At 38.2% G+C, this 23,462-nt stretch overlaps 1 protein-coding gene across 1 annotated transcript in view; it reads left to right on the top strand.

The window, feature by feature from the left end:
• The first annotated feature begins 5,982 nt into the window (after positions 1-5,982).
• Positions 5,983-23,462, top strand: part of kcnk5a (potassium channel, subfamily K, member 5a) — a 42,616-nt gene continuing 25,136 nt past the window's right edge. The window contains exon 1 of the mRNA XM_084096925.1: positions 5,983-6,389. Coding sequence (XP_083953051.1) covers positions 6,204-6,389 — 186 coding nt within the window. The 5' untranslated portion in view covers positions 5,983-6,203. The remainder of the gene's footprint in view (positions 6,390-23,462) is intronic.

Raw genomic sequence — 23,462 nt, 5'->3', positions numbered from 1 at the left:
GTGATGTGGTTATCTGCAAACTTGAATCTAACTGAAGGAGGGTTTTTTTTTTTTTTCTGTCCTGTGATTGTATTGTCTATTTGTTTGAAAATCTGAAAATGCTACAATAAATATAATAAAAAATAAAAAAAATAAAAATCAAAGCACAGATTTTCTAAGAAATTCAGGCTACTGGCTCGAAAGGCGGTCCCAACCCCAACCCCAGCTCCTCAATATTCAGAGCTGATCTTCCCATAAATCACCCACTAAAACCCTTCCTCGACGCCTCTCTCAGTTCCATTCTTCAAGCCGTTTCTCCTGGAACACTCCAATCTTACCTAACTGCATAGATGTGTTTTAAGACTTTCCACTCCACATACAACATGCTTTTCATGATTTTTCTGTGCTCACCATCACCTCATTCATATCTCATCTCAACAGCATCAAGAACTCAAGAGCTCAGTTTCTTTGGGAAAATGTTATCCACTGCCGCAGCAGAGATGTTCCCTCATGCTAACGCAGGAGCTCAGTTTCTCTGAAAAAAAATTATCCACTATCGCAGCAGTGATGTCCCCTCTGTTCCCGCAGGAGCTCAGTTTCTCTGAAAAAATGTCTCCACTGTCGCAGCAGTGTCATTTACTCTGCTCCCGCAGGAGCTCCTTCACTCCATCCAAACTTGCTCTACTGCCACAGCAGTGTTATCTCTTCCACTTCCGCAAGAGCTCCGTTTCTCTGTATAACCCGACTTCACCTATGTGCGACCTTCCACAGCGGACTACCAGCGAGGATCACCTTTCTGATGCCATGATCATCAAACTCTCATCCGAGGACGCAAGAAGCACATCTTCAGCTTCGTGCTCTGCAAGTTTTTGGGGGGTTATCAACATTTTCTGGCTGCTGTCCCTCATTAGTTTTCAAATTTTTGGGGGGAGTACTCTGGGTTCAGGCCAAATACCAAGCTCGGAGCCTTCTTCTCGGACAGCACGCCAAATACGCATACCATTTCTTCTATCCGACTTATTTGTAACTGTGAACTCATGAAATTATGTTTCATTAAGAAAGTTTGGAATGAGCACGTTCAAATGATCTATCCAATCAACTCGTCATCAGCAATTGTCACATCTGCACCTATCAACATGAGAGGATGCCTATATATTTACACAACTGACTCACCTACATTCCTCGACAGTTTTCAGCATCCCTCCACCACCACCACTCCTCACTCTTGGCTTGCTCCTACTACAGCCAGGAATACGGGGGGAGTACTGTGGGTTTGGGCCAAATACTGAGCTCGAAGCCCTTTCCTCGGACAGCATGCTAAATACTCATACTATTTACTCTATCTGACTTATTTGTGAATGTGAACTCGTGAAATGTGATAAGTGAAATCTGATGTACTGTAATGTAACCGGCTACAGCAGCAAGCCTAACCTTGTCCCTTTAGGGGCTCCGTAAAATGCGTTATTTATGTTCCATTCCTTTCCCAATTGAGAATTCGAGTTTGTCCCTCTTGTAGTCCTCACCACACACTTAGAGATGTGTGCAATTGCTACTGGGCTCTGTTACAATCGGAAATGAAATGGAAATGGAGATTAATATATTATCATTGGGAAGACATTCTCTGATCTCTCATTTTATGCGTGAGGTGAGACAGTGAAACCTTTCCACCCTGTGTGTGTTCCTTCATTGGATCTATCCGTGGTGTTGGAGGCTTTAACGGATCCTCATTTTGAACCATTACCCCGGATTTCCACCAACTGCGGAACGGCTGCGGATCCGCTCCGGAACAGCGGTGGAGTCAATAGGTTTCCATTAAAGTCAATGTGTGTATTTTCACTGACTGCAGAACGGCTGCATTCTGACTCCGGTGATCCGCAGCCCTCCGGAGCAGATACGCAGAGCTTCTATTTTTGCCGGATGCCAGAGAGCTCCGCAGCAATTCAGCACTTATATCACGCGATCATACGTGAAGTCACGTGGGTCCTTGTAACTTCAGCTGTCAGTCGTGGCTGCAGCCATTCCGCAACAAATCCGGACCTGGTGGGTATTGAAGGACGACGGAGCACGGAGCTGACACGCAGCGGAGCCGATCCGCAGCCATTCCACAGCTGGTGGAAATCCGGGGTTAGAGTCAGCCTGAGATGGAAATTTTGACTTTTAAGTCAGTATTACTGTTAACCTAAAATCAACATTTCATGTCCATTTATTTATATATTTTGTTAGTAGCCTTGTAATAAATGGGTAAAAGTACTGTCAAGTCAAGTCACCGTTATGTAGCACTTTATACAATGCAGATTGTTTCAAAGCAGCTGTACAGTAATAACAGGAAAATGAGAAAGAAAGAATAAAGAAAAAAACCTTGAGAGAAACCAGGCTCAGTCGTGGGGCAGTTCTCTAGACAACAAACGAACATGTCATTATGATTCAAATTGATCATTATCTCAGTATATACTTTTTGTGAAATGGCACATTTTTAATATATATATTTTTTAATGTAAAATTATGTCTGTCTACAATATTATGGATGACCCTCTGAAAAGTGTTACGGTTTCTTCAGACTTGAAAAAAATACCTAAATCCTATTTGGATGGGCCTAGTTTTAGGATATTAAAGAAATTTGTTTCGCAGGCGTACTTTGTGATTTTAATCTGAAATCTGAATCTGCCATGTCTGTGCTTTTCTCACACAACCTCATAAAAAATTTCAGGGCAAATTATACTGTTTTTCAGCAAACTAAACAGTCATCTGAGAAATCTAATCCCATCCGAATATAAATGTCTGTGATTGCCCATCCTGTATTATACTAACAGTTTTCCTCATGTGTTTTTTGACCTGAGCTACGGTTTGCACACCAATCTTTCACATGCTTTCAAAAAAAAAAAAAAAAAAAAACTGCAGACTGTCCATTTTAATAAGTGTCAGGTAAGATACATGTCTAAATGTCTCTGCTCACTTATGTGAGTTTATTATAAACAGACACTTCTATAAACTCATTTAAAGTTTATTTACATAGGGTTTTAATAAGAAATTAAAGTTCTATCAATAAGTAATTCACTAAAAAACATATATATTATACATGATGCACTCTGAATTGGTATCACATTGAGGTGAAAAGAAATGCAACTCAAACATCGTTTAGACAACTAGTCCTGTTTGCATAGGGCTCTAGTCAACTGGTTCTTGAGAAATCTGTCTGACTCCATGCATGTACAAGAATAAGTATTTTTTTAAGAACAATGACTCGCCCACACACCTTTTGTAAACATAATCTGAAACAGGTTTTGTTGAATTTTGAAAAAAGAAACAACATAACTTGTATGTGCATGACTATAAGCCTAACGTACGAAGGTAATATGATGCCATAAAGAATTGCATGCACAGGGTAAGATTTGTGAAAGTGTACATAAGATTGCAAGCGTAAACAAAATTTGCGTGCGCAAGAGAAGATTTGTAAAGGTGTACACAAGTCATTTAGACATTTGCAACAGTTTATTTTTTTACACAACAATCAATTTGTTTAGCAGTTCCTGACTGTTGTTTTCGGTTGCAAATTGCTGTTCACAGGCTTGCAGTGCTTTTGGCCGTATTTGTGCGGAGAAAAACGTGCTAAAAGTGTAAGCACAGAAAAATGGAAGTCAGAAGAATGCAGATCCTATTTATTTTGCGTAAGCATGAAGCTGCAGTTTCACAATACATGCTTTACACCTACGAATAACAGTAAAATGCAGAAAATATTTTTTTTCTTACACTTGAAAGGCGATTTACACCTTTACAAATCTTCTCTTGCACACTGAAATTTTATTTATGCTTGCAATCTTATGTACACTTTCACAAATCTAACCCTGCACATGTGAATCTTTATGGCATCATATTAACTTCATACTTCAAGAGATCAGCTACTGTATAACACAAATAGGTGCATTTCATATATAACAAATATCTGCTATCTTTTCTGTGGCACATTGGACCTACATTTAAGACAGAAGATTAAATTTCAATCTTTGTTTTAATTTCCTTAAAACAAAACACTAAAGAAAATACTTAGAGTAGCCTAAGAAATTATACAATAATTATGAAACCCATGTATGACGTATGCTTTTTAAAAGAACGTGTAATTCATAGATAATACTAACCATGAAACTCCCAATATCCAAACATTTTAGTGGCCACAGAACCAGTTTTAAAATGTCAGCCCTTAAAGGTATCAAAATCATTTTGGAAGGAAATGCAATAGGCTAATCACTGTCAGCATACATGAGACTCTTAAAAACATGCAGGATGTCAAAATGGCATGCATGGAAAAGTGAAAAACAATGTGCAAACCTCTTTATAAACAAAACAACTAAATACAAATGTTTTCTTCTCAGGAAACAACAGTAAATTGCAGTATTCTTTTCTTTTATTAGCTGAAAGTAACAGCGCGCAAACTTTCTGTATAGCAGAAAATCAGAGGCTGACACGAGTGATAACGCGCAGAAATATTTGCGTGCTATCAAGGTGCAAATTACGGTAAGTTTAATGTATTACCATCTTCATAAATATGTATCTTCATTTACATACTTGTTTGTTTAATAAAAGTATAGAGTCATTCATTCATTTTTATTAAAGGTAGTGTAGGTAGGATTGTTATAAAAAACTTTTTTCAAAATTTGTTTAAACTTTTTATATATATCAATGCATAATTAAAATGTAAGTACTCTGATAAAAAGAGTATACAAATCGAGTGACTCTAGACCGTTTAATCTGTATTAAACACAGCTCATTATTTCCATTCGGGACGAAACAAAGGATTGGCTTAGGCGACTGTCACTCTCTCGCAGCCATGGCAACCACCCTTTTGCCACACAGGATCTGCCCATATGCGCGCGCACCCGTTTGATTTGAGGAATTCAAGAGGCACGGAACCTAGGAATAGCAAAACAATGGCAGAGAAAGAGCAATCAAAAATTCACATTACCGGCATATGCAGTTAGCGAAGGCAAACAAGGCAAAAAAGGAAGACAGTACTAGAAAAGGTAATGAACAAAAAGTCTTTGAATAAAACGCGTGTCAATATCCTCGGACCCTAGTTGCACGGCCTCTTGCACGACCTCCTCTGCTTCGCCCTCGACCCCGGACCTGTCCTCGAACTGACGATGCGGTACTTGTCTCTGGAGTGTAGTCCTCATCAGAGTCAACAATGCTTTCATCATGGAAACTCTTACATGCAGAACACCATAAATGTTATGAATCTTACACGAAATTCATCTTCATCACAGTGTAAATGATGGTAATGGAAAAACGTGTATCATGCAACCTGTTTTTAGCTTTGCCTTATAGATAACTAGCTCATTAGCGAATCAAAAAATATATATTTTATACTTTACCAATATCAATATGCTAGCTTGATAGTGAGTACTAAAATACATCTTATTTGTTTATCTTCATAATGATAAAGTTAGATTTTTTTTATTACATGTGATTCTGACATGATGTCACTACATGCACTGCGCTCCTTCCTCTCTGCTTGTCTCAGGTAAATAATGCGTCTTCTTCAGCTCAGCGGTCGGCGTCAAGCGTTCATGTGTTTTGGGGGCGTGGCTTTGGAAGGAGCCCAGAAGGGAGGGGGTGGAGTGAATGGAAATAATGAGCTGTCTTTAAAACAGTCGTGAGAGGTCTACAGACACTCGATTTTTATACTTTCTTTTTCAGAGTACTTACATTTTAATTATGTTTTGATATATAAATAAAGTTTAAACAAATTTGGAAAAGAAGTTTTTTATAAAAATCCTACCTACAATACCTTTAAATCCTTAAGATTTACCACCAATTAAATAATTAATTAATTTACCATTCATTTATTATTTACATATGATAGAATTCTAATTGTATTCTAGAAATGTATAATACATTAATAAGAAAATGTGAAATTGCAACAAAGTTAAATGTTGTAAATGTGATGAAAGAGAGGGAGGACCAGCGTATAGTGGGTGGATCTTGGCCAACTTCCTTTTGTCATGGTGTGTTGAACTAAGAGTTCATCAGAGCTCTACTACATTAGCTGTGCGAGCGGCGCACGTGGACCGCAAACTCGGCGACTTCACTCCGAAACGCACCTTTTCTCTTCATTAAGTAATCTGCAAGGACGAGTTTGAGCTCGCACTAAATTAATTAATTTGAAGAATGTGGGCGCTGTTTATGTAATTTTTTTTAAAGTCACTCCACCTAACTTGAGTTCATTCATTATGGTGGATAAGGGTCCCCTTTTGACTTCAGCTATCATTTTCTATTTGTCCATTGGGGCAGCAATATTCCAAGTCATCGAAGAACCGAACTGGGAGATTGCAGTGAAAGAGTATAACGCCGAAAAGGAGAAATTATTGAAACAGTTCCCATGTCTGACAAAGGCTAACCTGGACTACATTCTAGAGGTAGGTGTACCAGTTTGAGTTACGTTAATTCTAACAAATGTGCAAAATTACTTGTTGTAACTCGTCACGTTGGAACGTAGGAAACAGAACGCTAAATGCATTCCAATTGTATTAATACATTTAACTCTGGTTGTAGCCTTCTGTGAGAAATCTGTAAAGCATGAGGTATAGTGGAGGAAGAAATTTATGAGTAAAGTGTACACATATGGGTAGTGTGCATTGGGTATTTCTATGCTCAACTGTTTATTGCACCTGCTCTTTTAACCAATTAGATTTATACAATCTATCAAAAAAAATGTGTCTTCCACAAATATTTTATCCACTTACCTTATAGTAATGTGAAAACAAAATATTTTGCATTTAATATAACTGAGGAAGCTCTTGTGGGCTTTTGAGAAACATCAATGTATGTGCATAGGCTACTGTTTAGAGAACAGAGCCATCCTTACCATTTTTGTGATGTTAATGTTTGATGATTATGGTAATAAAATCATTTGACTAGTGGCAATAAGAATTGATTTTAAATGTCAACCTGAATTAAGATATTTTAGGACTGGACAAAATTTACAGGAGATAAGGAGTCTCTCGGGTCATTAATTTGCTTAAAAAAAATTAAAAAAAAACATGTAGAAACAAGTTGTATGTTTTCCTGCCCCATCCCCCAAAGGAACTGACATTTGAGTGGATTGGGTATATGTTGCCCCCAGTGGGAATGACCCTCTCCAAACTGTGGTCACATTCACTTTCAGTTCTCTTTGTCCTCTTTTCTTTCAAAGCATAAGGAACAGAGTAGGGTGAAAGACTTTCAGTGAGAGGAGCATTCACTGCAGCAGCAGCACATTCTAAATGTATAACTCACAACAATGAATATTAAATAAACCGCATAGTTTTTACGAAGTACCAGACATGATTATAGGCTTACTGGATTCCTACATTAGCCTGTTTTATATTTCGGTTTTCATAGTAGTTGTTTGTGGTTTTATAATTTTAGAAGCAACAAGCCTCATGTTTGAACCATTTATTGAAAGAAGTAGACAATTGGGGGACATATTGCTGCATTTGAGAAGGATGAGTATAATTTGTGGTGTATGCTGAGTCGCACTGGTTTAAAGCATTTGACATTTTTTAACATAACAAAGAACCATGATGGAAACTTTCTCTGATTTTATGATTTGTTAAATGAAGATCAAAGTCCAAATAAATCCAGGGAAGAAAATGAGGGAGTTCAAATTGGCATTAATATGAAATCTTGGCAATCCCATGCAAATGTCAAACTTACCACAGAAAAAGGTCAGGTTTTGGCTTTTCTTTTCTTTTCTTGTTATATTTTTATTCTTTATAGGTTTTGTTGTTAATGAGTTGTGCTTTTAAATTCACATTTTCTATAAAGTGTATAGTCTCAGCCATTACCTTAGAACTGTGTTTTGTTGTTAATGAGTTGTGCTTTTAAATTCACATTTTCTATAAAGTGTATAGTCTCAGCCATTACCTTAGAACTGTGTAATAATTCATAACACTGAAATTGTCCATCTGTAAAATACCTGTTTGCTAAATAATTATGTTTCATCTGCCCTCGGGGTTAACAGCATTCTTGACTGTACTGTCATCCTTTTATGAATCTGTAAGCCAAGTGTGCAATGAAAATGCAGCGTTGCAGAAGTGGGAATGTTACATTTGATTAAGATCAACCCTGGAAAAGCCTGTTCATATATGCGAAAAGATCCATCCTTTTGAAGCTGTGAACATTCCCTTCTCAATCATCACAGGATGTTCAGGTTGATAGAGGTTGGCATGATGAATACATGTATATTCATTTTGTAGATGTAATTCACATTGCTGTGTAGGTATGAATCAGCCTGTTGTCTTAAATTTTTCATAGACATTTAATTGGAAAGAAAATAAAGTAATTGGTTAAAGATTAGCTTGATAACCTGTTTAAGGATATTTAGAGCAACATAACTGTGCTGCTTTTGCTAATTTGCTTAAGTAAAAATTCAAGAGGGGGAATTGATCTTGTCTTAAAGTCGTTTATTAATCTTGCATGCTTGAGTGTTCTGTATTAGACCATTTAACCGAAGCTCTATATGACTAGGAGTGTATCATTTACAGCATGAGCTGATAAGTGCTTTCACAAGCTGATGAGTAAGCAAAAACTATTTATTGTTTTCGTTATCATTTCCTGACACACAAAAACAATTTTCCAAAGCAGAATTAAGTTTTTAAATTGATGGTGTGGAATTTATTTTGAAAATAAACGCTACAGAACAATCTGTAAACAAGCAGTAGTTTAACTGAGTGTTGGAGTCTGTGCTACTCTTTTTAGTTAGTAATAGTAATTTAGTTAGTAATTGAAGAGGGCTGTGTTGTGATTACATGAGTAAGTATGTACGTACTTATATGTACTTTGAGTATGTACTTTGCTTATTATGTGGTTCAATCCCACATATATTTACTTAAGTTTCTATAAGCACTCAAATGTATTGACAGCATTTAAAACATAAATCTATTACATACAACTTCACCAATATACAAAATGTTTACAAATTCTTAGTTAAGCTATGAATATTTAATACGTCAAATTAATTGATTGATTCTTCTATATTTATGATCAATGAGGTTGTTTTCATTTACATTTATTTTAAGCAGTTGGGTTATTTAGTTTATTTGATAACATCATTCTGTTCCGTATGACTTCTGGTGCCAGTAAAAAAAAAAAGTTTTAAACAAATGTAATAATGTAAACACTTGTAAATGTAAACACTTTATTAATGTTTTTACTCTACGTTTGTGCAGTTTTTGCGGGGATTTATTATATATATTTTTGAAATTATATAAATAAACTAAAAATATTTTTTAATAGGTTTTTATAAAACAACTTCACTTAATTCACTTCACAAAAGATCCACATTTCTAACTTTCATTTGTGGAGAAAACATGGACAATATGCCATGGTTTAGTGGAAAATTGCTGCCATCTACTGGAAAACAATTTTAAAATTAAAATAACATGACATTTTAACTTCAGCCACTAGATGGCTGTAGATAGACATGTGATGGTATCAAATTTCATGTTGCAATAATAGACCCCTTTTCCACCGACGTCACAGTTACGTCACGGTGCTAGCTGGAGGCAAAACAAAGGGAAAACTATGGCAAGCCATTTTAACATTTAAAAGCTCATTTTGATTATCCGGAATTAACATTGTAGATATCAACAATGTCTTTCTGACTAGTCGTAATTACATTTTGGATAGTTGGAATTGTCATTCAAGATATCTGTAACGTAATTGTGACTAGTCGAATCGACAGATAGAGATATCTGTAATTCAGTTTTAACTAGGCAAAACTGAATTACAGATATCTGCAATGACGTCATTGAAAATGACATTCAACTCGTCACACATCTTAAATGACAATTGCAGATATCTGTAATTCAGTTTTGACTAGGCAGAATGAAAGTTAAAGATATCTCAAACGTCATTATGACTAGTGCAAATTATTGTGCATGACGTTGCTCTATTTTAGATATCCATTTCCCCTCCCCGCCATATTCAAAGAAGTGGGTTAATTTCCTTATTTCTATGAATGGAAGAAGAAAGCAGATTTGAAAATGATTTTTATATACAAAAAAAAAAATAAAAAGTTGCAATACTATGTTTATGATCATGCTTAAAAGGTTATTGTTGCCGTAAGATTTATGCGTGAAAGAGATTCACACTAATTCACTTTAATAAAGATGCTGACATGCATGCTATTCTTGCCATGGAAGTACAATAACATTAACTTCCTTAGATGAGAAAAAAAGTTCTTAGTTCAGATTAGTTCTTTTTTTTTTTTTCTTTTTTTTTTCAGTTTGAAACAGTATCTAACAGCATTAAAAAGACGATTAAAAACTCTGGTTGCTCCGACATGGTGCTAATTAAAGTTAACAGGCAACAGGTGCTATGTGATTTGATGATTTGAACAACACGCTCTGCTCCCGCCTAAAGTGTGATGCATACAGATATCTGCAACATCATTTGGCCTAGTCAAAACTCTAATTCAAGATATCTGTAATTACATTTTGACTAGGCAGAATGAAAGTTACAGATATCTCAAATTTCAGATATCTCTAATCAAAATTAATTTCAAGATATCTATAACTTGATAATAGATATCTACAATTAAATTATGACTATCCCTAACTCCAGTTTAAGATATCTACAACGTCATTTTGACTAGTCATAACTCCAGTTACAGATATCTACAACGTCATTTCACCTAGTCAAAACTTAATTTAAGATATCTGAAAAGGAACATGTAGATATCTTGAATTGAGGTGAATTAAAGATATCTTGAACTCGAGTTATGACTAGTCAGAATCAAATTGAAGATATCTCAAACTAGAATTACAGATATCTACAATTCAGTTGCAGATATCCGTAATTCACATAGTGGATATCTGCAACTGAATTGTAGATATCTGTAATGATAAACCCCATACAAATGAATGGCAAAAGTGACGTCATTTGTACTAGGAAGAATGTAGTTGTGGATATCTGAAATGTTCTTTTTGACTAGGCAAAACTGAATTACAGATATCTGCAACACATATCCAGTCTAGCTTTTAAATGTTAAAATGGCTTGCCATAGAAAACTGGATGTGGCCAATACAAACCAGCACAGATTTGGCTACATAATAAGGAGCTTAAATTATTATTTTTATTATTAAATGTCATCTTGTTGTGTTGTTGGGTGCAAGAATCGATGAAAAATGAGTATGCTGTATCTGGAATTTTTATTTCTAGAAAATATCCACATCTTTAAAATTGCACTGTAGTGTCACTCTTTACATTGTCGTCGTATTGGTGCTGGCTAGGCAGAACTGCGGATCGTACCACACAAGTCTTTACATGACCATTCAGCACATAGTTATAGGCATCTAAAGATTTATATGTCCTCAGTTTCTCTTTACCCTCAGTTTCTCTATCGGGTAACGTTAGGTGTAGAAGTCAGGCCACTCAACCGGAGGTAGCGTTAACGTTAACGTTAATCCTGTCAGATCGTCCATCCATTGAGTGAGTGTGTACGGGTCAGCCAATCTGGTTCCGTCCGTTAAAATTAACTTTTGCAAATAACAATCGCGGTCCTGGACAGTGAGTGACCTTGCACATTAAGATAAAATTGGATTTTCTCCAGTCATTGTTAAAAAAAACAAGCTAACAAACTGGCAAACTAACGTTAGTAAAGCGGCCAGAGGGATCTTTCTGCCTCCAGCTAAGCCCCGCCCACACAAATACGTCACCATGTTTACCAACTGTTAAAGGGTCTATAGAGACAGAGCGCAACGCGTCATAATCTGAAGACCACGCCCACCAAGGGGGAAAACACGTTGACACGTTTCCTGCCTGGAGTTTTCGCTGCAAAGTATGTCACCTGGATTGTTGGTCTGATTGGTTGAAGGACTATCCAATTGCGTACAAGTCATTTGATCTATACAGAGCATAGAGACAGGGGGCATTTAGGCCACGCCCACACCGGGGGGGAAAACAATCCAACCGTCTCCATTGACTTTGCATTACGAGAGGCTGCCTCCTTGTCATTTCTTGCTTCTAACAAAAGACAGAATAATGCCTTAAAGCTGCTATGTGACAAGGTGTACAGCAAACAAGCTAAGAAACCCATAAATTAGTTTTCATAAGCTGTCGACCCCAAAAAACGAGTGTTTGAGGACATAAAAGTGGATACAGGCTGGAATGAATGGGTAAATTGTGGGATCCTGACACTCAGTATGCACTAAAAATACACTACGTGTGCAGTAAGTTAAACATTTGGTCACTGGTGAGTCAAATATCCAAATGTCAGTTTTATATATTATATTTCTGTAAGATAAACTATCCTGTGTTGCCGATTACTGTCTCCTCCTGCGGGCATAACTTACGTTAGTTCTCAGAGTAATGAGACACGTGACGCTCTGTCTCAACTGCCTGTATCCACTTTTATGTCCTAAACACTCGTTTTTTGGGGTCGAGAGCTAATAAAAACTTATTTCTGGGTTTTTTAGCTTGTTTGCTGTACACCTTGTCACACAGCAGCTTTTAGGCATTTTTCTGTCTTTTGTTAGAAGCAAGAAATGACAAGGAGGCAGCCTCTCGCAATGTAAAGTCAATGGACACGGTTGGATTGTTTTCCCCCCCGGTGTGGGCGTGGCCTAAATGCCCCCTGTCTCTATGCTCTGTATAGATCAAATGACTTGTACGCAATTGGATAGTCCTTCAACCAATCAGACCAACAATCCAGGTGACATACTTTGCAGCGAAAACTCCAGGCAGGAAACGTGTCAACAAATGTGTTGGTTTGTAGCATTGATCAGCGGTTTGCAGAAGCAGCAATGGCATCAAGCAATTTTTGCAGGTTGTGCAAAAAAAACATGAAAGTGAGTGGTATTTACACCCACTGGAGCGATTTGTTTGCTAAACTAAAGAAGCCATTGAGCATCGTCGAGAGGTTAAAAGGAATTGGATTGGATTAAACCCGCCAATAGCACGCCAGGTGGATAAGCCAGTTTGTGATTGGTCCCAGCAAATTTGTAACGGAAGCAGGATAGAAGAATGTACAGGTTTCCAGCCTGAGCTGCAGGGCGAAATCAAATCGAGATAGATCGGCAGATCGAGCTGGGTTTACCCAGTCTACCTAGTAAGTCTACCTAGTAAGTATTTAAGAGTTTAGTGCTGTGATGAACACCAATGTGAATACAAAAATATGAATAACTGTTTAAAACATTTAATACTGTGCAGAAACAGAAAGTAGCACAGCTGTTTTGTTTATGGGGTCACCAGGGTAACGGCTGCATTTCTGCTGTCAGAGAGTGAAAGTGCATTTTCATTCAGCACATCTGCTTCACTTTTTCTGCTACAGTATGTCATCATTCCAATTTATTTATTTTTTATTTCAGCAAATGTCATTTGGGGTCTCAAATGACCCCCAACAGCGCATACTAGACTTAATGGTCTAAATCAGGGCTATTAAATTGGCGGCCCGCGGGCCAAATGCGGCCCGCCAATCATCTCCATGCGGCCCGACGGCACCAACCTCCCTCCTCCTCTTTTCCTGGCGTTGCGGCTAATTCGGTTTGATACTCGCTCCGATTGACCTGAGAAACGTTTTACGTGCAACTATTTCAGCAGTTATTATATGTGTCCCGAATTTATGTCAACTGAACCAGCGATACCAATCATTCGTGAATGAATCATTCTTTTGGTTCGATTCTAAACGCGCTTGCATAACGGTCTAAAACTATTCGGATTCATTTGGACCGCTCCGTCACTGAATCATCTGAAGCGGTTTCTCGTTCAGTACAGTATAACAACAAATAGCGCTGTTTTCAGTTGTTTCACTAGTTGTTTCAACACGGCCCAACACGGAGTTGCGTTTACTCCCGGTCCCGGACACTATATTAAACAGCGTTGTGACAACCAGTGGGAAGCGTTTCAGTTCGACAGAAACCTCTCTGTTACAAACCACAAATCACTCGATGATTTAATTAGTATTAAATCGGATGAAACAGCCTCAACATTCCCAACAAGACTGATGAGGAAAGCAGGAGAAACATTGTGGCATGAACAAAATTAGAAGACTTTAAATCCCCTAATCACCCTTACAAACATTTACCATGAATTTACTGTAGTAATTTACCATGGTTGGGCAGAAATGTGCAATATTTATATTGAATACTATGTAGTAATAAATAAATATAGTAAATATATATATACTATAATATTATATAGTATAATAGTAAATATAGTGATTTATATTGCATTAGTTTTATTAGGTGGGTAGAGGAATCTATAATTAATGCTTGTTATGAAATTATGTCAGTTTCTTTGTAAAGGTGCGTATAGTTTTTAACTTGTTTAGGCATTTTTTTATACTTTGTGAGTGAGTAGCCTGTGGTTAACAAGTCTCACTGTCAGAATATTTTCATTTAAGCATAACAATTATAAGTAAAATGATTATTATTTCTCACCAACAGCTATAAGTTTGTATAAATAATTTATTTGTTCCAAGGAAAATAGTGAGAAGTACATGTTTTCGTGTGAGTAAGGAATGCAGAGAGTGGAAAGAGAGCAGTACATGTCTGCTGAATCATCAGCAGCTACTGTTAGTGCCAATTGGTCGGACTCAGAATTTTAATATAGTAGTTTGAATTAGATGCACTGTAATTATTTTACTCTTCCCTTTTGAGACTGAGATACTGCCGCAACCACTGAGCTGAGCTTTTAATATTTATTATACCTCTGATCGATCGTTTGGAGCATTAGAAACTTTTAATGTAAAGGGGGTTTTTTTTGCATCCATTTTTAAGAACAAAACATACAAGTTCCCACCCCTTGCAAAATCTGATGCCTCCCTAAATGTGCTGGGAACTACCAATATAAAGGATTCGAAAATATTTTTGTTCTATAGCTGTAAATACGTAAAAATGCTTAGGTTTTATAAGTAGTCAGTACATCCATATTGTTTATAATTCATGATGATGCTTTATGGTATTGAAGCATCCATTGTAGCACGAGGCATCGCAGTGCCACTTTGGCAAGTTCATGACCTGTTAAATTGTTGGAGGTGTAAGAAAAAATTATGTGGATGTCGAAGATCTCAAAAATTAAGTTTATTACAGCATAGCAGTGGCAAGGTACACAAAGCAACTTGGGTTCACCGGTGTCAAATCTTAAACCTTTTATCCTGTTCTTAATGTAAATGAAGTTGCTCTTGTTGCAACAGCTGTGGTATGTTAATGAAGTTGTGACACCCCATTGTCTGAGAAGGTTCTCTGTGTCCCACACCCAGTCCCATTCTACAATTGACTTCCATTTGTTTAGGATGTGATCAACCCAAATGGTGAAGAAACAATATAACTTGACTTTCTTTCATCCCTATGATAATTAAGCCATTTTGGGGATGAGCTCATTCTAAAATATATTTTGGCGTGGAATCTGGGTTGAGGCAGACTACAATTTCTTACAGCCCCCTCTCTGATGCTCTTGACCCAAAAGAAGCATCACATCCACTCCCTTCTCACAGATTACACCTCCCTTCTCTATCGGGCAGGTGCCCAGTGGTGGTGCAGCCCTGGCTTATGTTGTCCCCTCTGGCCACCGGAGAATTTTACCCGTCTTTGGGTCGACACCTCATGCACACTGGTTACAGCTCCATCCAATTGGGCAGAATTATCAAAGAGACTCTTCTAAAATTTTGCAATATAATATAATATACAAACATTTTCTTGGGTGTGGGTGAGAAGACATTCAAGAACCATCACAGCCAGTAGGAGTGTCCTAAAGCGATCCTTAAGTTATCTGCAATTCGACATTTAAACAGAACACATAACATAATGCATTGGTAAATAATAAGAAAGATACATACACATACAGCTGTTTTAAAGGTTACATTCCAAATTAAACAAGAACAGGCCATATCTAAGTCTCCATCACGAATTTGTTTTGCAAAAATCTTGTCTTTCTTCAAGGCCTTGTTGGGCTCTCAAAATGTGTATCAGTGATGTTAGCATATTGTTTGGTTTTGATAACTCAAACAATCAACAATCAATAGACAATATAATGTGCGTGTGTGTGTGTGTGGTTTTTCATTTTGTCATGTGGACATCCTTTATCCACTTGTTTTCCCTCTATGTGGAAAGACTGCTGTCCATAGCCTCTGAAATGGTTTCTGAAATCTCCTCTTGTTTCTCTTCTCATTGTCCATTCTTTTCCACTTGGACCATAAGTCCTTCTAGAAGAAGCAGTCACTGGTGTTGTTCGAGTCTGTGCCTCTTCATAAGTTCCATCCATCCCATGGTGGGTCTCAGGGTTCCTAGGTCTTTTAGGCCTGGAGTTCTGGATCTTGCAGGTCTGGAAATCTCTGTATTCTGTTCTTTTTCTTGAGAAAATCCCCTGGCTCCACTGGTTCTACTTCCTTCTCGTCCTTCAAACGACCAGATCGTCTTTCTCCAGGAGGTTACACATTTTAGACAAACATCTTGATGCTTATATCTGAAACAATAATCAAAAATAAGAGGTTGCCCTCCTTTTCCCCACAAGAATCTTTTCACATTCAAAACATTAAAGGGATGGTTCGGAGTAAAATCAACCTAGGGTCCTTTGCACCATGACCCCGAGCCAAACACCCCCCAGAAGCCTTTTTTCCCTTGGTCGAACATTATTAAAACTAGAGCTTATTTCAAGATATCAGCCGAATGGCTTAGTGCAGGCACTAATGGATCCAAGGATCTATCTCGTAATTTACCCCACTAATAATGCCCAGAATGGTACCAAACTACTACAGTAGTACAAATAGGTTCTGTACACATAAAACGAGGCATTGGAAAGTTTGTAAGTACATCAGGAGTTTATTTAAATAACACTTGCCTAATTGCTCATGCTACTGCTAACCCGGACGTTGAGGTCACTTAAGAGGAAATGAACAATACATGGGTTAAGAGTCAAGGCAATATTTTTTACATAGCATGTTTTATGTCACCTTCAAGAGACAAAGGAAATTAGAAATTGGAATATCTTCCACAATCCAACAACTTGGAACCATATAATACACATTAAACATCACAAAAATATCAGTTGATTTCTTGAACGCAATGGCCAATAAGACGTGTTTAAATTAGAATCCACTCACAGCTCAGAATGCCAGGGTTTTTGTCCTCTTATGTTAACTTATAACAAACAAAGTGTAGAAATGATGTAGGGTATGTACTATGTAAGATTAATTGTGCAGTCAGCTTCATCGATTATAGCGGAACATTATGAGATTGCGATGAATTGAGGTGACAGCTTTTTAGTGATTATAAAGCAAGCGGTCTTTGTGCTTTGTGATATGTACTATATTGCAAAAAGTTTTGGGACATCTTTTACATGCACATGAACTTTAATGACATCCCATTCTTAATCTGTAGGGTTTAATATGGAGTTGGCCCATCCTTTGCAGCTATAACAGCTTTAACTCTTCTGGGAAGGCTTTCCACAAGGTTTAGGAGTGCGTTTATGGGAATTTTTGACCAGAAGCACATTTGTGAGGTCAGGCACTGATGTTGGACGAGAAGGCCTGGCTTGCAGTGTCCGCTCGAATTCATCCCAAAGGTGTTCTATCGGGTTGAGGTCAGGGACTCTGTGCAGGCCAGTCAAGTTCTTCCTCACCAAACATCCATGTCTTTATGGACCTTGCTTTGTGCACTGGTGCGCAGTCATGTTGGAACAGGAAGGGGCCATCCCCAAACTGTTCCCACAAAGTTGGGAGCATGAAATTGTCCAAAATGTCTTGGTATGCTGAAGCATTAAGAGTTCCTTTCACTGGAACTAAGGGGCCAAGCCCAACCCCTGAAAAACAACCCCACACCATAATGCCCCCTCCACCAAACTTTACACTTGGCACAATGCAATCAGGCAAGTGCCGTTCTCCTGGCAACCGCCAAACCCAGACTTGTCCATCAGATTGTCAGACAGAGAAGCGTGATTCGTCACTCCAGAGAACTCGTCTCCACTGCTCTAGAGTCCACTAAAAACCACCTTTACACCACTGCATCCCACGCTTTGCATTGCACTTGGTGATTTAAGGCTTGGATGCAGCTGCTTGGCCATGGAAACTCGTTCCATGAAGCTTTCTACACACTGTTCTTGAGCTAATCTGAAGGCCACACAAAGTTTGGAGGTCTGTAGCTATTGACTCTGCAGAAAGTTGGCGACTTGCGCCTCAGCATGCATTGACCCTGCTCTGTGGTTTTACGTGGCCTACCACTTCGTGGTTAAGTTGCTGTTGTTCCCAATTGCTTCCACTTTGTTATTATACCACTAACAGTTGACCGTGGAATATTTAGTAGTGAGTAAATTTCACGAATGGACTTGCAATATCACGGTACCACGCTTGAATTCACTGAGCTCCCAAGAGTGACCCATTCTTTCACAAATGTTTGTAGAAGCAGTCTGCATGCCTAGGTGCTTGATTTTATACAACTGTGGCCATGGAAGTGATTGGAACACCTGAATTCAATGGGTGTCCCAATACTTGGGGTGTATAGTATAATCCATTATAATAGTGTATAATCCATTCAGAATTTGAATAAAACTTTTGTCATTCAAATTAGCTGCCATACTAAATTATGCATACAGTGCTTGCTTTTCTGTTAAAAAAACAGGCTGGAATATTAGGTTTATCATTTTATAAAACATTCTGGTCAATATTTTATTTGAACATGTAATGCATGTTTGTAGATAACATTGTTGTAAGTCAAATCCAGCCGTAGTTGTTAATGATATTATTTTAGTGTTTCTGCTGTTGTTGAATTTTTAATAAAAACTTAACAGATTTTTGTGTCTTTGGGGGTCGTTAAGGATTTTGAATGTGAAAATGGGGATCTCCTGGAAAAAAGTTTGGGAACTACTGCGTTAGAGCGTTAATACTTTTAACACCTTGCATGATGTAAAAGGCAAAGATCCAAATATTATTTACCTTCATGTTATTTAATGCAGATTTAACCAAGGATTATCGTTTACTTTCAAATGACCTGAATGTTTAGCTAGGGGCTTGTGTGAACTCCCTTCCTAATTTAAATAAATTGTTCAGCACATAAGAATGCTTTCATGCTTTATACTCAGGCTAGCTCGTAACATCTTAAGTCATCTGTTCAAAATGAAGGACAGCACAACTGTGATAGGCCCACATGGAATCTATGAATTGTTTTGTGCTGGTTTTGGAAGAAAATCTGCTGAATTGAATGAAATATATGCAACGGGTACAACTTTGTGAATGAAGGTCGGAAATTCTGCTGTGCTTTCTGTGGAATTCTGTAGGCTTGAATTCAGTGTAGGCCTACTGATTGCATGATTTATTTACAAAGTGACATTTTCCGGACCAGTTAGCGATTCTCTAATGTTCCACATGAACACAAAATTCTGGCCATGGGTTTTACAGTGTCACTGAGCATGCTTCACCTTTGAAAACTGTTATGGTCCCTGGTTTAGGTCAGGGTGTAACATAAATGACAAAACAATAATTACAAAAAAATAGTTTTCATTGTGATATTCTTTTGATTTTAACAAAACAATTTCTTGCAAAAAAAAAAAAAGAAGAAAAAGAAAGAAAGCAACAGAAAAAGTTTGGAAGCAAAATCTTAAGGGTGAGCTAATGCCAAAATGATAAACAAACACAAACTGACTTTCCCACAAAAAAATTACTTCCCAACAAATCAAATAAAAGAAACAACATACAATGACTACGTTTACATGCAGCCAATAACCCGTTCAAAACCGGAATATTAGCAATAACCCGGTCGCGCACGGCCATGTAAACACCGGCAAAAACCCGGATATGCTCATATCCCGGTTTTTAAAAACCCGGATATGATCCCTGGGGTACCCCTTTTCTAACCCGAATATTTGGTCATGTAAACGCGTATCGGCATATCCCCATCAAAAGGAACATTGATTTGTGTTCTGCGCATGTTCTATTCGCAAGGAATCTTGGTCTTTTGAGGAGAGACGGCGCATACAAAAACCCGCGTGCAGTATACCGGAAGTAAACAAGAAGTAGAGGTAAACATGGCGAGACGCAGCACAGCACCACACTTTTGGAGCGAGGAGGAAAGCGCAAACAAAGGCGATCGCTATCTGCCCCGAACTATTCACTATCCGCGTGCTGCTGCTGTTGTTGTTGTCTTTGGATACAGGAAGAAGAATCGGAAATGACGCATATTGCGTCTTAAGGTTGTCTGTACGTCCAGACGCTAACCGTGCGTAGCTGTTTACATCGGGATATTGCCAATTGATTACAAATTCCATGTATACAGGAGTAACTCTCTCTGCTCACGCATGTAAACGGGTTATTCCGAATGTTTCAGAAACCCAAATAGTGACCTTAACCCGAATTTTAACAGCTTGTAAACGTAGTCAATGACTACGTTTACATGCAGCCAATAACCCGTTCAAAACCGGAATATTAGCAATAACCCGGTCGCGCACGGCCATGTAAACACCGGCAAAAACCCGGATATGCTCATATCCCGGTTTTTAAAAACCCAGATATTATACCTGGGGTACCCCTTTTCTAACCCGAATATTTGGTCATGTAAACGCGTATCGGCATATCCCCATCAAAAGGAACATTGATTTGTGTTCTGCGCATGTTCTATTCGCAAGGAATCTTGGTCTTTTGAGGAGAGATGGCGCATACAAAACCCCGCGTGCAATATACCGGAAGTAAACAAGAAGTAGAGGTAAACATGGCGAGACGCAGCACAGCACCACACTTTTGGAGTGAGGAGGAAAGCGCAAAAACAAAGGCGATCGCTATCTGCCCCGAACTATTCATTATCCGCGTGCTGCTGCTGTTGTTGTTGTTGTCTTTGGATACAGGAAGAAGAATCGGAAATGACGCATATTGCGTCTTAAGGTTGTCCGTACGTCCAGACGCTAACCGTGCGTCACCGTTTACATCGGGATATTGCCAATTGATTACAAATTCCATGTATACAGGAGTAACTCTCTCTGCTCATGCATGTAAACGGGTTATTCCGAATGTTTCAGAAACCCAAATAGTGACCTTAACCCGACCATAACCCAAATTTTAACAGCTTGTAAATGTAGTCAATGACATACCCTATCTCCTTATCTAACCAATAAACAGGAGAAAAAGTGATGGCCTTTTGGCCTACAAAAAAAGGCACTCACTCCCTGCGGCTTCTCAAATAATTAAGAATGTATACAGATAGGATCAACGGGACTCTGTTTTCACAGAGCAAACTGTATCAAAAGGGGCTTCCAGAGATCACCGAAATCACCATCTAACACACAGCACAACTGTCAGTCAAGAGCAATCAAAGAGGCAGAGAGCTCCCTCTCTTCTCTGGTCCAACCACCAACAGCAACGCATTATGTTCAGGACTAATCCTAAAGGGGAAAAAGGAGACGGCTCCCACCTCACTTTCATCCACTTCTAATTTAAATGTTCATGTAAAATTTGGAGCTGAAAGAACTGAGGCACTACACAGCAATGTTTTAACAGCATCAAAAGCTGACTGACACTCTGAAGTCCATTCAAAAACTTTAGATTGACTCAAGTTTGTGAGTGGGGACTCAACTTCAGCAAAGTTCTTGCAAAAAACACTGTAATATCCTGTCTATCCTAATATCAATTTTTTGCATCGACAGGGCGCACTTGTCCTTGACCCACACATTTCCCAAGATATGTCACGACAGCTTTACCGAACTCACACTTGGTAAGATTCAAGTGGTGTTTGACATACTCTGTAAGTGAATGAAAACATCCTGCAAAGTTTTAAATCTGAAAGTGCTCTGTATATAAATTTGTCTTTCAAAAGTAAGAATCGACTCTGAGTCAGTGAAATTAATCGTTTTTCAAATGAGTCATAAGCCGTTTCGTTGTGATGTCAAGACGAAACATTAGCATATTGCCCACCCACTTACTGCACGTGGGGAAAAAAACTTGAAACCCCTCGAACACTGCAGCTGATTCCTGTGGATACTGGATAGCATCATGTCGAGAAGATGCTGTGCTCTACAATGTGAAGGTAAAGCCAGTTTTTTTCCCACTGCCCAAGGACGAGCATATGAAGAATCAGTGGTTAAAATTCATCTTTACCACGATACCACAGCAGTATATTCCTAAACTTTTGCTGTGTTCCCTTTATGGAATTCAATGCAGGATTTGCAAACCGCTTGCTCTTGAAATATGGTGTTCAAAATACTTACTTTTGAGTTTTATATTGTGTAGGTCTCCTGCTAACTGGTTAACTCACATTATTACTTGCTTAATGAAATTCTTCTGCTAATCAGTTGTGGGCCACTATTACCTAAATCTGTGTCTATTAATGCAGATTGTCTGTTGTTCTCACTACTTTGAGGAAAGATTAAGCATGGAGCAAGATTTGTTTTACCAATGTTTGTTACATCAGTCAGTCACACACTAGAGCTCGGCTAATGTATGCACTGTTATTGATAGTTTCCACATGTTCACCACAATAAATTAGAAAAATACTCAGTAAATAAATAAGCACAAGTAAAATAATCGGTTTGTTGATGGACATGCACTTGTTAATGCTGATGGTGAGGAATTAGTTGCAACATCTCATAATGTACCTCAAACTGAGTAGTGTATCACTTAGAAACGTCCTGCTCGAGTTGTCCTCGTGATGGAGGTTCGGGTTGAATGACTAGTTCTTCCTATGTTTCATCATTGGACTCGCGCTCGCATTGATGTGGTAAAATCGACGTCATTGTTCGTTACTGTGTTTAGTTTACGGTGTAGGAAGCCTCAGGACAAGCAGAGCTGACGTTGTTATGGCAATGGGCGTTTTTGTTTTTGACACACGCTGTATGCGGTAAACCAATCACAACAGACTGAGCTGTCTGGCCAAACAGAGCATACTGGCTTGCGGAAAGGAGGGATTTAGAGAGATTGATTCATCAGATGAGTCGTTTGAGAATCATTGAAAATGTGGTGATGTGCAAATGTATATTATGAGAAAATTAAACCCTTTTTTTTTTTTTTTTACCTTTTGATGCATGTAAACCTGTTGTAGAAGACTCCAAAACAACATTAGGAAACTCTGAAATAGCATAATCGGAGCACTTTAATGACGCAATCTGTGTCACTTAATTTTTGCTTTGATAGTGTAGAAGAAAAAAAAGCACCAAATCACCTTCCTGAAAACTTTGATAAACACTTTTTTTTTTCTTCTTTTTTTGAGTCTTCATTTTAGTCGGAGTGAGGACTAACTCCGAAAGTGCCACTTCACAAGCTCTGTGTAGGCGGTCTCGGAACGAATTCACATACTTAAGTACGCTAGTTTGTGGTGCTGTCTTCATCCCAATCTTTCCCTGTTTCAAAGCAGTATACAAACAACAGTACTCTGAAACCGCTGATTTCAAACTAGGCCAGTATAAATAGCGAATGCGACTGAAAGTCTTGTTTACTCCCAGGTGGCCAGAGTGATCATGAGCTAAGCACAAAATCTAGGGATCTAGGGACCACTACCTGAAACACTTCTAGCTCAGATCCTTTTCTGATGAGCACT

Source organism: Abramis brama (assembly GCF_963993115.1).
Source record: "Abramis brama genome assembly, chromosome: 21".
In the NCBI taxonomy this organism is placed as follows: domain Eukaryota; kingdom Metazoa; phylum Chordata; class Actinopteri; order Cypriniformes; family Leuciscidae; genus Abramis; species Abramis brama.
The sequence above is the reverse complement of the archived record's forward strand: the minus strand, read 5'-3'. Positions and strand labels throughout refer to the sequence as shown.